General features: G+C 41.2%; 1 protein-coding gene across 3 annotated transcripts in view; it reads right to left on the bottom strand.

The window, feature by feature from the left end:
• bicd2 (bicaudal D homolog 2 (Drosophila)) overlaps positions 1-13884 on the bottom strand; it is a 46705-nt gene extending 32821 nt beyond the window's left edge. The window contains exons 1-2 of one of the 3 annotated variants that reach the window (XM_046311337.1): positions 13567-13884; positions 13202-13452 (exon numbers count right to left, since the gene is read on the bottom strand). In XM_046311337.1, the coding sequence (XP_046167293.1) occupies positions 13202-13441 (240 nt within the window). In that variant the 5' untranslated portion in view covers positions 13442-13452; positions 13567-13884. Of the gene's footprint in view, positions 1-13201 lie in introns of all 3 variants that reach the window. The other 2 variants (XM_046311338.1, XM_046311339.1) reach the window with 2 other exon arrangements.
• Between the last annotated feature and the right edge of the window lie 2288 nt (positions 13885-16172).

Raw genomic sequence — 16172 nt, 5'->3', positions numbered from 1 at the left:
ACTAGTCTGTTGTACAACTGAATGCATTCAACTTTGTTTTTTCTTTGTATTCACACCAAATCGCAGTACATAGTGAAAGTAGTGCAATGTATCTGAATAAAGAAGTATGTTTTTAATTCTGATGTAGGCTAGTTCAATTAGCAGAGAGATGAGTTTCATGGTGGCCCCATACCCTCTGAGGCTGGTCCTGGTGAGCTACTGAGAAGAAAAATAGATCCTTTCTCAATGACACTACAAGTCCCACAAGTCTTAGTCCCCCCCCACCAAACAATTAAGCAGGGCTTGACAATTTTTTAGGCACAGATCCTTTTGGGGTCCAAAAGCTCAAGTCACTTGTCCCCCAAAAATGTTCTCTCTCTAACACAATCTTTACATCATTGTATGACCCACTTTACAAAATAAAATGCATTACTATATTTTTCAGCATAGAGAATCAGACAAAAAAATATAGGCTACACCCTGCCTATTGGCAACTTTGCATATTCAAGCCTGTCTCAAAATGTAACACTGGCCTTTAAGGCTCTCCTGGAGAATGGTTGGCCACCCTTCGTAGCCTAAAACATATTTCACTTAACAGGGTAACATTACAATTACGACCAAATGTCTTTATAAATTGATTCCCTCCAGGACTCGAAGTTAAGGTCGTCCCTTCATCCCTGAGACGATAAAAAATATATGTCTACAGACTCTGGGACAGCTCTGGGAAGACATCCAAAATTCATACAAACACTGTACCTAATAAAATGTTCTTTAAAAAAGCAATGACGCTTACGCAACAGATCAGATCGTTTAGCTTAAAAATGTTGACAAAGTTTTATTTCCTCATATTATACACTCAACAATGCACACGTCTTAGGCTACGGGCAAACGTTACAAAATACAATTAGCGGGAAAATACTTCTAAAAAGTGCACTGCATGTAAGCGGTTTCATGTGGCAGAGAAAGAAATATCCATTTGAAAATAAGAAAGAGGGGAGATCTAAAAATGCATCAACTAGTATGGATTACTAATAATACTAGGATTATGCCTTTGGCTGCTGGACAATAAAATAAAGTTGATTTGAAAACCAATAGAACATGAGGAAAAATGCTGGTTTCAATGGCATACTGAAACAAGAAGTATCATAAAATGATATAAAATATCCTGTTTATGGTTCAATTGTATCATAATGCTGACCCCCTTCGCTCAGATTCAAGGTGGGTGATGTGGGGTGCGCAACAGGCACTGTCCTTCACTCTCATGACCATTTGAGCTGAACGAACCGTGCCTAGAGTATGTCGACAGAATCAAGCCTTTCGACGTTAAAAAGTGAATTACCCTTCATTATATTTGTCAAACATCACTGGCATTTAGCCTATAATGTTTGGCAACATTTTCTTGCGCCTCATGTCAGCATCGGTTTGGACATGAGGCTGTAGCCAATATGCATATCACCTACACTTTGACATGTAGGCTTTTTTATTTATGTATGGGCTTATGAAAAATAGATTTTAATATGTTTCCAATGTTAGCACCTCTGATCCAAATCTGATCGAAGCAATTTTTTGATATTGGGATTTTTTTTTTTACTTGTCCATTCAGACAACTTAAATCTAAATTATCCTTGTTTGACAAGAGGACAAGTGTCAAGCCCTGTCAAGTGTCTGAGTAAGAAATAAGGCTGTATGTGTCAGCGAGCGAGAGAGAGAGAGAATATTGAGGTACACATACAATACAAGGGACAGACATGCTTGATGAATGGCCTGGGAACTCATGCTCTTTTATTTCACTCTGTCTCTCACACAAAGTTCAATATTGAGGCTGTCTACAATGTATTCAGATATTAGATACATTGGAGTGGATTTAGCATCAATATGCTTCAGATTAATGACAACAGAAATGTGACTCACCACCTGGATTCGGTCTATGAAATTTGAAATTGTGTTTGTTTTTTTACACTAGATAAAAGTAGAGACTCAGAGCTACAAAATGGGATATCATACACTGCATTTGAGGAACAATGGGAAAGATATTCTGCTTTTAAAGTTGATCAACTTGTAAACTCACTTTTTATGTTTTGGTATCTCGTGAAGAGCTCCTCTTTGTCTACACCCATTCAGCATCGTTCAAGATTTAGCCCCACCCATCTCGTTTCGCTCTTGGAGCGCACACCTGACGCTCTGGCCGATGATTTGTTTGACTCTGGATAACATGAAAACAGCCTAACCAGCTCTGCTGACAACAATTTCATGGCGCTTTTTGCAGAGATTTACTGACTCTGGCCATATTCAACGGGCGTTGTACACACGTCACGTAACGTTAGCTAACGAGCCAGCCAGCTAACGTTAGCTAGTTAAACAACAATGAACAATGCCACAGTGCTCGGAGCAAACCAACCAGGTTCAATGTCAGCTAGCTCACAGGAGCGGTGCATCACTTGAGTGGGTTGAGTCACTGAAGTGATCTTCCCATCTGGGTTGGCGCCCCCCCTCGGGTTCATGCCTTGGAGGAGATCTTCGTGGGCTATAATTGGCCTTGTCTCAGGATAGTAGGATGGTGGTTGAAGATATCCCTGTAGTGGTGTGGGTGCTGTGCCTTGGCAAAGTGGGTGGGGTTATATCCTGCCTGTTTGGCCCTGTCCGGGGGTATCGTCGGACAGGGCCACAGTGTCCCTCTCCTCCCGCCTCCAGTATTTATGCTGCAATATTTTATGTGTCGGGGTCAGCCTGTTATATCTGGAGTATTTCTCATGCCTTATCCGGTGTCCTGTGTGCATTTAAGTATGCTCCCTCTAATTCTCTCTCTCAATCAATCTTTCTCTCTCTCTTCTCTCGGAGGACCTGAGCCCTGGAACCATGCCTCAGTACTACCTGGCCTGATGAATCCTTGCTGTCCGCAGTCCACCTGGTCATGCTGCTGCTCCAGTTTAAACTGTTCTGCCTGCAGCTATGGAACCCTGACCCGTTCACTGGACGTGCTTCCTTGTCCAAAACAGCAGGTCCAGGACTCTCTCTCTACTGCACCTGCGGTCTCTTAACTCTGAATGATTAGCTATGAAAGGCCAACTGACATTTACTACTGAGGTGCTGACCTGTTGCATCCTCTACAACCACTGTGATTATTATTAGAAGTCGACCGATTAATCGGAATGTCCGATTAATTAGGACCGATTTCAAGTTTTCATAACCATCCGTAATCGGCCGATTATGGCAGATTACATTGCATTCCACGAGGAAACTGCGTGACAGGCTGACCACCTGTTACGCGAGTGCAGCAAAGAGCCAAGGTTGCTAGCTAGCATTAAACTTCTTATAAAAAACAATGTTCACACGATTACTAGTTACCTACACATGGTTGATGTTATTACTAGGTTAACTAGCTTGTCCTGCATTGCATATAATCAATGCGGTGCATGTACATTTTTTAATCGAATCACAGCCTACTTCGCCAAACGGGGGATGATTTAACAAAATCGCATTTGCGACATAACATTGAAGGTTGTGCAATGCAACAGTAATATTTAGAGTTAGGGTTGCGGCCCGGTCGATAAAATAAGGAATGGTTCCGTATTACACTGAAAGAATATACATTTTGTTTTCGAAATGATAGCTTCAACTTTTTGATCATATTAATGGCTCGAATTTCTGTTTTTATTATATTATAATTAAGTCTACGATTTGATAGAGCAGTCTGAGCGGTGGTAGGCGGCAGCAGGCACGTAAGCATTCATTCAAACTTTACTGCATTTTCGAGCAGCTCTGAGCAATGCTTGCTTCACAGCGCTGTTTATGACTTCAAGCCTATCAACTCCTGAGATTAGGCTGGCAATACTAAAGTGCCTATTACAACATTCAATAGTCAGTTATATGAAATACAAATGGGATAGAGAGAAATTGCCAACGCGTCATAATTCCTATACTAACTACAACTTCTTAACTGGGAATATTGAACCACCAGCTTTCATATGTTCTGAGCAAGGAACTTAAACGTTAGCTTTCTAACATGGCACATATTGCACGTTTACTTTATTCTCCAACACCGTGTTTTTGCATTATCTAAACCAAATTGAGCATGTTTCATTATTTATTTGAGACTAAATATATCTTATGTATTATATTAAGTTAATATAAAAGTGTTCATTGTTCATTCAGTGTTGTTGTAATTGTCATTACTACGAATATATATATAAAAATTGTCCGATTAATCGTCATCGGCGTTGAAAAATCATAAATCGGTCGACCTCTTATTATTATTATTATCATCATCATCATCATCATCATCTGACCCTGTTGGTCATCTATGAACGTTTTAAACTGAACATCTTGGCCATGTTCCGTTATAAACGTTCAATATCCACCCGGCACAGCCAGAAGAGGACTGGCCACCCCTTAGAGCCTGGTTCCTCTCTAGATTTCTTCCTAGGTTCTGGCCTTCCTAGGGAATTTTTCTTTGCCACCGCGCTACTACATCTGCATTGCTTGCTGTTTGGGGTTTTAGGCTGGGTTTCTGTACAGCACTTTGTGACGTCGGCTGATGTGAAAAGGGCTTTCTAAATAAATTTGATTAAATTGATTAGGCTCTAACTAGAAAAGCAAATGGCCCTGGGAAACTAATAATAACGTCAGCTAGGGTGCCAGCCAGCTAACATTAGATAGCTAGCTAACAGTACACTTTAGCTTGAAATGAAACCACTTTGTCAAAATTAGAAACGTGTAATATCTGAAAATGTAGCGAGCTATCGCTTGACTATCTTACCTGTATACATCATCATGCCTGTCAGGAACGCCATACCACGGTTGCCCTTAGTTTGAAGATGTAATCCAGAGAAAGGTGTTCTCAAACTCTTTAGCTATCATACTTTAATTCCACTGATTTCAAAACTTGATCCTCCAGAAAGTGGAGAACCCCACTTATGCAGCTCCACTACACAATACATTTCTTAAAGAACCACGTTCAACAGGATTACCAACACAGACTGACGAGCTCAAATAAACAGAAGCCTTCTATATGGCAGACCAATCCGAACTCATCTCTCGGCATGTCCAGCCCACTCATTATCTCAGCCAATCATGTTCAGTGGGAAGGTTACCCCTTTTTCTGTGGCTTAACCAACAAGGCTCGTAATTTAAGAATTTTATTCGTATTAACAGAAGGCATACAAGTTTGTTATTAAGGCACATGAAAGTTCACATGTTCTAGAAAGCATTTCTGCCAAAAACCGCATTTTGATTTTAAAAAAAATTATAAATACGTTCAAACGGCTCTCCTGTGAAGTTGCGACATACCCCTAGTTTTCTGAATTGGGTCACAAATTAGCTACTCTTGATAGAGATAGAAATAATCAGGTAAACATAAACAATGCTAGTGAAGTTGCCATTGTGCTTGTGTGGCTATAAATGCTGCCATTGTGCTTGTGTGGCTATAAATGCTGTCATTCTGCTAGAGCACCGTAGTCAGAATTCTGTGAGAATGTTGTTGCTTAGCTCTAACACTTAGCCTAACAGCTGATTTCAGTTTACTGCAAGCCATTTTGTTGGGAGAGGGACACACATGCTTCAGGGTGACTAAAATCCCCTTAAATGTCATAAATACTTGGGCTGGACCTTTTTTGGCCTCTGGACTCCTCCCTGTTCAACAGTGGGTACTAGCCCCTATGACGCAGGGATAAACTGCAACAGGATTCACAAGATAGAAGCCCTAGTCTCTCAGAGAGAAGACTAAAGCATTTGGGCAAATCTGATCAAAACCAGCCCAAGGAACTCGACTGCTGTTCTCCCATTGGAGAAGCCTGAGGCAAGGAAACATTTCTCTGGCAGAGGCAAAGCCAGCATGGGGCTTTAAATATAGTACTGGCCTCCACCACAGCAATTTCCACTGTCAAACAAAGAGCAAGTTGGGACTGGTGTAGGTTATTGCTGATAGATGTCATCCAGAGATAATAACCTTAACAAGGATATTCAAATATCACCCACATTTTCCCAAATAATACTAACACAGACACACGTATGTGTTTGTAAACATCTGAAAACATCTACACTCTTGCCTGAAGTTAGTGTTCTGTCTTCTTGAATGTTTTCCTCGTCTTTTATCATAGTCGGCCAACTTTGATGTTATTAAAGTAGGCTAACAAACTTCTAGCACCGAGACCCCTAGAGAGCTCATCCTGATGTCGTATTACCCCTAGGTGTCGACACAGTCAGCCCAGCTGGTAATACACTCGTGTCACCCATGGACCGGCTGGTACATAAAACATTCTCCATTCAGGCTGCAAAGGTGTCAGTTTCCTCCCCAACTCGATTTAATTTGCTTTTTTTTTGCTTTCGGGAGGGTTGTGTGTTTTCTTATTGGGCACACGGGAGGGTAGTGTGTTTTTTCCCTGTTTTACATTCCCTCTTTTGCTGGTTTTACTATATAATTTCTTACATCCTAGCCACATTTCCTCATCTGTTTGAGTGCACCACCCCTATATAAAGGTGTTTTAGTACTTCCCTAATGCACTACACTTTTCCATGTGCTAACTTTTACTATACCACAGGTTTGTAGTCTACCTGTCTAACAGCCTATCCTGCCCTAAATGTACTATTCATAGTGACAACATTAGGAGGTGTATCATTTGTCAAGATCTGCAATAGACTAACTAGAAATCATACCACACATTAAAGCATTCAACGCTGCATACATTTTTTAAATATGAATCCACAAGAACAAATTGGAATAGCTGATAGGTAGCGGAGCCCAGGGGCATCATTGCTCATGAAAGGACAGTGAAGACATGAGAAACACAGCTCAAAACGCTCCCCAATTGAAAAGCCAACTGACATTTACTACTAAGGTGCTGACCTGTTGCATCCTCTAAAACCACCGAGTTCCTCTGTCCAGTGCCTGTGTTTTTATTCTTTTTTTTATATCTTTTATTTTTATTGGCCAGTCTGAGATATGGCTTTTTCATTGCAACTCTGCCTAGAAGGCCAGCATCCCGAAGTCGCCTCTTCACTGTTGACGTTGACACTGGTGTTTTGCGGGTAGTATTTCATGAAGCTGCAAGTTGAGGACTTTTGAAGCGTCTGAATTACAGGTCAACCGATTAATCGGAATGGCCGATTAATTAGGGCCGATTTCAAGTTTTCATAACAATTGGAAATCTGTATTATTGGACACACAATGCTTCTACACCTGCATTGCTTGCTGTTTGGGGTTTTAGGCTGGGTTTCTGTACAGCACTTTGAGATATCAGCTGATGTACGAAGGGCTATATAAATACATTGATTTGATTTGACACCGATTTTTCAGATTTGTTTTAACACCTTTATTTAATCTTTATTTAACTAGGCAAGTCAGTTAAGAACACATTCTTATTCTCAATGACGGCCTAGGAACGGTGGGTTAACTGCCTCTTTCAGGGGCAGAACGACAGATTTTCACCTTGTCAGCTCAGGGATTCCAATCTTGCAACCTTACAGTTAACTAGTCCAAAGCAATAGCGACCTGCCTCTTGTTGCACTCCACAAGGAGTGCAAATGCTATGCGAATGCTTACTGCATTCGCGTAACAATTTAGCATGTTACGCGAATGCAGTAAGCCAAGCTAAGTTGCTAGCTAGCGTTAAACTTACCTTGTAAAAAAACAATCAATCAATCATAAGCACTAGTTAATTACACATGGCTAATGATATTACTAGATATTATCTAGCGTGTCATGCGGTGCGTATAATCTGACTGAGCATACAAGTATCTAAGTATCTGACTGAGCGGTGGTAGGCAGAAGCAGGCGCGTAAACATTCATTCAAACAGCACTTTCATGCGTTTTGCCAGCAGCTCTTCGTTGTGGGTCAACCATTGCGCTGTTTATGACTTCAAGCATATCAACTCCCGAGATGAGGCTGGTGTAACTGGAGTGAAATGGCTGGCTTGTTAGCAGGTGCTAATAGCGTTTCAAACATCACTCGCTCGCTCTGAGACTTGGAGTGGTTGTTTCCCTTGCTCTGCATGGGTAACGCTGCTTCAAGGGTGGCTGTTGTCGTTGTGTTCCTGGTTCGAGCCCAGGGAGGAGCGAGGAGAGGGACAGAAGCTATACTGTTACACTGGCAATACTAAAGTGCCTATAAGAACATCCAATAGTCAAAGGTATATGAAATACAAATGTTATAGAGAGAAATATTGCTATAATAACTACAACCTAAAACTTCTTACCTGGGAATATTGAAGACTCAGGTTAAAAGGAACCACCAGGTTTCATATGTTCTCATGTTCTGAGCAAGGAACTTAAACATTAGCTTTCTTACATGGCAAATATTGCACTTTTACTTTCTCCAACACTTTGTTTTTGCATTATTTAAACCAAATTGAACATGTTTCATTATTTATTTGAGGCTAAATTGATTTTATTGATGTATTATATTAAGTTAAAATAAGTGTTCATTCAGTATTGTCATTATTACAAATATATATATTTAAAAATATATATATAAATATTTATTTATTCTATTAAAATTGGCCTATTAATTGGTATCGGCTCTTTTGGTCCTCCAATAATCGGTATCGGCGTTGAAAAATCATAATCGTCGACCTCTAGTCTGAATTTCTAATCAATTTGATGTTATTTTAATGGACCAAAAATGTGCTTCTCTTTAAAAAAAAAAGGAAATTCTAAGTGACACCAAACTTTTGAATGGTAGTGTATATATATGAAGAGCCTACATGTATCAACTTTAACAGTGAATGCTTTTGTTTAAGTTTTGTGCCAATGAATTGAACATCGCCAAATCTGTAAATAATAAAGAAAAGGTTGTGCCTATTTAATGCAACCCTTGCTGTTAATAGGTCACAAAGCAGCATGATAATTAAATGCTAACAAGTGCATTGCGAACATTTTATACAGTTTCTGACCTAACTATACAAGTAACTCAAGAATAATACTCACAGTTTGCGCCACGCACATAACAAATATTAGACAGCAAGGCTGTTGATCCAGGAAGGGATTATCTGCTGTTACCAAGAGAGGCTTGATTTTGGAAGAAGGTAACCACCATTAAACAGGCAAAGTGTTAATACAGGACTAAGATTGAATCCTACTGCACCGGCTCTGATGCTCGTTGGATGTGGCAGGGCTTGCAAACTATCCCGCATTACAAAGGGAAACCCAGCCATGAGCTGCCCTGTGACGCGAGCCTACCAGATGAGCTAAATACCTTCTTTAGTTGCTTCGAGGCAAGCAACACTGAACCATGCATGAGAGCACAGGCTGTTCAAACGACTGTGTGATCACGCTCTCCGTAGCTGATGTGAGTAAGACCTTTAAACAGGTCAAAATTCACAAGGTCTCAGGGCCAGACGGATTACCAGGATGTGTATTCAGCGCATGTGTTGAACAGCTGGCAAGGGTCTTCACTGACATGTTCAACCTCTCCCTGACCCAGTCTGTAACACCTACATGTTTCAAGCAGACCATCATAGTGGTCTGCCAAAGAACGCCAAGGTAACCTGCCTAAATGCCTACCGCCCCGTAGCACTCACATCTGTAGCCATGAAATGCTTTGAAAGCCTGGTCTGCAACTGGATTCTGGACTTCCTGATGGGCCGTCCCCAGGTGTTGAGGGTAGGCCCCAACACATCTGCCACGCTGACCCTCAACACAGGGGCCCCTCAGGAGTGTGTGCTTAGTCCCCTCCTGTACACCCTGTTCACCCACTACTATAGCAATAAAATGAAAATTAATTACTTAAAAATCATATAATGTGATTTTCTGGATTTTTGTTTTAGATTCAGTCTCTCACAGTTGAAGTGTAACTATGATAAAAACCTCTACATGCTTTGTAAGTAGGAAAACCTGCAAAATCGGCAGTGTATCAAATACTTGTTCTCCCCACTGTAGCTTTGTTATTGTTATTTTGTATTACTACATTTTTTGTGTTATTACATACAGCCGGAAAGAACTTTTGGATATCAGAGCGGCGGTAACTCACCAGCATCACGACCAGGAATACAACTTTCCTAAATTGGATCCTTTGTTCATTCCCCCTAGGGCAATTGAACTTATTTCAGAGGCTACTCCAAAACACTGCCGGCGTAGAAGAGGTATTCAGACTGGACTTCTAGTCCGACTCAAGGCGTGCACACCATCCGCCGCATCCGAGTATGTTACTCGCTAATGTACAGTCCATGGATAATAACGTAGACGAGCTCAGGACGAGGATCTCCTTCCCGAGAGATATCAGGGATTGTAACAGTCTGTTTCACGGAAACATGGCTCTCTCGGGATATACTGTCCCTGTCCATACAGCCATCTGGATTCTCAGTACATCGTGCAGACAAGAATAAAGAACTCTCTGAGAAGAACAAAGGTGGGGCTGTATGTTTCATGACTAACTACTCATTGTGTGATTGTGAAAGCATACAGAAACTCAAGTCCTTTTGTTCACCCGACCTAGAATACCCCTCAATCAAATACCAATGGTATTACCTCCCAAGAGAATTCTCTTCGTTTATATTCACAGCCGTGTATATTCCCCCTCAAGCAGATACCACGATGGCCCTTGGGGAGGGGGCGCTTTTTTTTTGATGACACCTCGGGTTAGACCAGCCCACCCCCTTCCCAGTAAGAATGTGTGTTTTCTGTTGCATTCTTGACATAAATGATAATGGGATTCGGGGAGGGGAGAGAGAAAAAAAAAACATGTGATAATTATATATGGGGCCCATTCTGCATGGAGAGCTCTCAGCTCTGTTTTGGTATGCTCTTATCTATTAGGTTTTGGGATTTTGGACACACCCTCTGCTGTGCAATAGACAGTTTACTTTGAGTTAAGTCGGGTCTCTCTCTCCCTCCCTCTTTTCTCCCAATTGTAGTGGATATCAAGTGATCTGAAGCAGTGCTCACAATTAGTTCTACACTTCTGTTTTCTATTAGTTTACTATTCTAAACATGGCGAAAAGGGAACAATATCAAATAAGGAACATGGCATTCTCTCGCCCCCTCGGCTTGCTGGCCTGCTCCTTCCCATGGCAAGCAACAGAGTGCTGGGGATTGCCCAGCTAGTGGTGCTTTCCACCCGCTGGTGCTGGATCGAGGTGAGTGCTTTTCTCCACACAGCTGTCCATTTTTGCTCAGTTTTAATACACACAATCTTAGTTACAACACCCCTCTCCTTATTGCTCACACTCAAACACATTGTAATTATGCAGTACAAAGAAATGTGCGCTCTTAACAATAGTCTGTTCTTAGGCGCGTGTGTTAAGTATGAGTTTCACATATGGGGAAGCTTACAATGTATCCTACCATTTCTAACGATCTGCATGACATTTATGATTTTAATATGCACACTTTCGTGAAACGGTTTTATTTTAATAATAACATTTTCGTTACTCAAAATCATTGTCACGTGGTTAATAACACAAACTATACAGATCTGAAAGTTAAAATTCCACTAATGCAAGAGCACCTGCCATTTAGATACATTGATTCACCGTGAGCCATTGGCGGCTAAATAAAAATAGAAATGGCCTAGGCAAATGTAGCAGTAGGCCTACAACTTCCATTGTCAACTAAGTAAAAATACATAAAGAAGACATATCCAGATGAAAATTCAGGTTCTTTCATCTCTTTATAGATACTCTGCAGGCCTGCCTCCCTTTCTTTCTGTCTTACTGGGTTCAGCACCAGTGATTATATATATATATGAAGGTCTGGCCCTATGCAGTTGCTTGCGAACTTGCAACATTGTATCAACTAGCCTATTCTGGGCCCTCAGAGTAACCTGCTTCAGTGAGCTCTGGACAGATAGCTGATTTCTGATTTTCGTGACCAAGCTTCCTGATGCTAAGTGTACATAATGCTATGCTATCGATAAACTTACACAAATGCTTGGATTGCTTTCGCTGTAAAGCATAATTTCAAAATCTGAGACGACAGCTGGATTAACAAAAGGCAAAACTCTGTTTTGCAATATTGCACTTGTGATTTCGTGAATATTAATATTTTTTTGTAATATTATTTTGCTGTTGCTATTCAACGGTTGCTGACACAAATTATCCCGCGACAGGGATGGGTAGCGTCAAGAATTTAAAAGGCTAATTGATCATTAGAAAACCATTTTGCAAGTTTGTTAGCACAGCTGAAAAGTGTTCTGATTAAAGAAGCAATAAAACTGGCCTTCTTTGGACTAGTTGAGTATCTGGATCATCAGCATTTGTGGGTTTGATTATAGGCTCAAAATTGCCAGAAACAAAGAACTTTCTTCTGAAACTCGTCAGTCTATTCTTGTTCTGAGAAATGAAGGCTATTCCATGTGAAAAATTGCCAAAAAACTGAAGATCTCGTACAACGCTATGTACTACTTCCTTCACAGAACAGCGCAAACTGGCTCTAACCAGAGTAGAAAGAGGATTGGGAGGCCCCGGTGCACAACTGAGCAAGAGGACAAGTACATTAGGAGTGTTTAGTTTGAGAAACAGACACCTCACAAGTCATCAACTGGCAGCTTCATTAAATAGTACCCGCAAAACGCCAGTCTCAATGTCATCATTGAAGAGGCGACTCCGGGATGCTGGCCTCTCTTTGTCACACACACACCCCTCCCCTTCTTCTCTTAACATTTCAAATTATACTGAAGACACTATCTTCACACATATTTTTTAGATGCATTGCTTTTCACCCGACAGCCACATCTCAAAAACCGCAAATTGAGGGCTTCCCAACTAGGCATGGAGGCCTACACGTTTGTGATTTCAAGCACAGCTTTAAAAGGAGCTAATGATCCTCTGTGGCTAAATCATGCTCTCTGGTGAAGTATTTGCACAGACAGGCTTAATTATATAATTTGGCAAATGTATTTAAATTCACTTTAAGCTGCAGTGACTACTCTTACTGAATATTGTCCTATGCTTAGGCTACTCATTACATTTGGAATTGTATTTTATTGTTAGCCTGCAAATACTTTATTATAATTTTTTTTCTACCCCACACACAGCACCCCCTACTCAAAACATCTTCCTCCAGCTATGCACCCCCCCCAGTAAATGTCGACCTGTCCCTTATAACATCACAGCTGAATTGAATTTAAAACCTTCGACAAAGTATTGCAACATAGCATAGCGAGCCTGAATCGAATGAGAAACGTACACTAATTACTGTACTCTTTGTAAGAAGCATTTTAGCCATTAACTGGACGCGCTTTGACAGTAAAATTGACAAATGTGTAGTGGAATGTTGTGACCTGACTCTACCTCCTTCAGCTGGTCGAGTTCCTGCCGAACGGTCTCGAACTCTGTCTCCAACTCATCATACCGCTGTTTGAGCAGTTGCTTCTCTTCGAGTACCGCAAGCCCGTATTCCGCCGCCTGGATCTTCTCATGAGTCGTCTCGCTCAACTCCCGGGATAGGCGTTCTAATTCCGCCCGAAACCACTGCGGCCCGGCCTCTGCAACCAGAGTCGCCTCTGGATATTCCTGTTCCTCCACAGACATCTTGGCCAACACTTGAAGGACAACAGAAAAGCATATAAAAAATAAATCAGTGCCTTCTATATTTGAACTGCATGGCTGTGTTGGGTCCTCAACTTTTTGATGTGAACAAAAAGTTCAGCGGATACCGTTATCAGATAGTATTTTCAGCTCGCTCCATAGCCCCGGTACCTATCTTCCACCAGCTAGCCTACTTCATGCCACTAGAGAGGAAACTAAAGTTGAGATCATCGATTATGAGGAATACAGTTTCAGGTCTACAGTTGTGCGCCGTGGGAGATGTAGTTTTAGGGCTATTATGTTGGGAAGAAGGACTACGCCCATGGAGAGAAATAGTAATGGCGTCTTTTTGTAGGCACTAACTCAAGAATGGGAAGCTGCAACTCGATATGGCGACCGGAGTTTGGGCGAGTAAATGTTTCGAAAGGAGTGGGTGTATGGAAAGCGACTCAGCTAATTGGATAGATTTGCTGCCACTCAAACACTGTTTTGCGTGGCTGATTGGGCTGCACTATGAGTTGATAGTCAACACTGATTCTGCCGCCTTTAGGCAAGACCAAAAAATGGCGTTCCCCTGCAAAACTAGAATTAGTTCCAGTAAGCAAAATAACGTCTAAAGGACGTATTTTCCAGAAGTTGGGTTCAATTTAGGTTCTGAATGAAAGATGAAAAGGTATTTTCTGTATGTTTATTTCCAGGACATTGAAAATGCATATTTTCCAGATGTTGTAAAATATGTATTTTCCGGAAGTTGAAATCAGGTTCATTTTCAGTTCTGAATGAAAGTTGAAAATAAGTCATTTATAGACATCTATGTTTGGGCCAAATCAAGGCTGGTCAATACGGGACAAAATCTGAACCAAACATATGATTGGTTCAGATTTGTTCCGGACCAGACAAAATCAACCAATCGTGAACGTTGAAATCAAGGTGGTCTGGAGAACACCAAATCTGAACCAAACACTCAGAACCTTAAATATCCGTGGACGTTGAAATCAAGTTACGATATGGTCTGGACCGGACCAAAAACCAATATCCGTGGATGTGGAAATCATTGGGGCGGCAGGTTGCAAAGGTTGCACTTATTGTAAGTGTAGGGGTGTTAACCCTCGTGTCCTTGCTAAATTCCCAATCTGGCCCTCGAACCATCATGGTCACCTAATCAACATTTTTTTATTGATTGAGCGCCATTTAGGTTAGGCTATTTGATCGGAGAAAGCTGCATGATGTAAAAAAGTGTCCTCATGCATTTTTTTCTCCAGCCTGTAGGCTACAGAAAAAGCCACATAGTTTTTCTATATCCTATATCTGCAACATGATTCATGTCGATATTTTTTTGACTGAACATTGGAACACTGCAGAGATGCGTCTCTCCAACAGCACCATGGACAAGCAAAATATTTTGCGCCCTTGCCTTTGACAAAGTGGGCACTGCTTATCAAAGGGCAGATTTAGCGCTCACCTAAAAAGCCCATATGCCACTGGTTGAGAGAAATTGTCATTGTTTTGGGGCAAAATTATGTGAGGTTTTATGTGTTGTTGGAGGTGCGTCTTGGTCAGTTTAGCTCAGAAAATGCCTCCCTCCTCAATCTGCCGCCATAGGCACCTAATCCTGCCTAATGAGTGTGCCGGCCGAGAGCAGATATCAAATCAACTTTATTTGTCACATACACATGGTTAGCAGATGTTAATGCGAGTGTGGTGAAATGCTTGTGCTTCTAGTTCCGACAATGCAGTAATAACCAACGAGTAATCTAACTAACAATTCCAAAACTACTACCTTATACACACAAGTGTAAAGGGATAAAGAATATGTACATAAAGATACATGAATGAGTGATGGTACAGAGCGGCATAGGCAAGATGCAGTAGATGGTATCGAGTACAGTATATACATGTGAGATGAGTAATGTAGGGTATGTAAACAAAGTGGCATAGTTTAAAGATAGATGCATCCCAATGGCAACCGGGAGTATGGACAAAGATTTGTATAACTAAACCAAGATAGACCACAGCCTAACATTTCAAACGGGAACAAATTAGTCATAGAGGGGAGAACAAGCATGGAGGCGGGCAGAGCCAAGCACAAGCTAGCGAGATCCTATTGGCGTGTTCGAGCATATATTTGCATATTTACATTTAGGGAACACCTACTCTGTGAGGTGCGCGTGTACAATAAGTTAATTATCCTTCACACTCCTTCTAAACAACGCATTTTTTTTTTTTACAATTTTGGCAAAGGGTAAAGTCTGCAAAACATAGTCCACTCTGTTCGTAACAGATTATAGTTTTGGGAACCGAACATGTATCAAGGTGACATCTAGATCGTTATCAATATTAGTTAATTCTTGTGTATGCTGCTATCCTACTTGAAATAAAATAATGCAAGAGAAAAAAAAATGGTCACGTATCTAATGCAGGCGACACGACCATGATACCCAGTAGCAGTTGGCAGACCAGAGCGCAGGTCCACGGTTTAAAGGCTATGCATGTTCATTCCACCGTCTGCAATGGCCGTGCAGAAATCAGGCAATTCTTCTTGTGCTTCGCTGAGCAGCAAGGAGCTGTTGTAAAGGAAGTTGTCAAAGAAGATAATTTGTGTTTATACAGGACGTCCCGCTCTCACCTACCGTCAACCAATCATTTAATTGATATGATTGGTTGACGGTAGGTGACAGCGGGACGTCCTGTATAAGCACAAATTCCCAATTGCGTTTCACCATCCATACGGCGC

The sequence above is a fragment of the Oncorhynchus gorbuscha genome, linkage group LG18 (genome assembly GCF_021184085.1).
Source record: "Oncorhynchus gorbuscha isolate QuinsamMale2020 ecotype Even-year linkage group LG18, OgorEven_v1.0, whole genome shotgun sequence".
Classification (NCBI taxonomy): Eukaryota; Metazoa; Chordata; class Actinopteri; order Salmoniformes; family Salmonidae; genus Oncorhynchus; species Oncorhynchus gorbuscha.
This window is presented reverse-complemented; position numbering and strand designations above follow the sequence as displayed.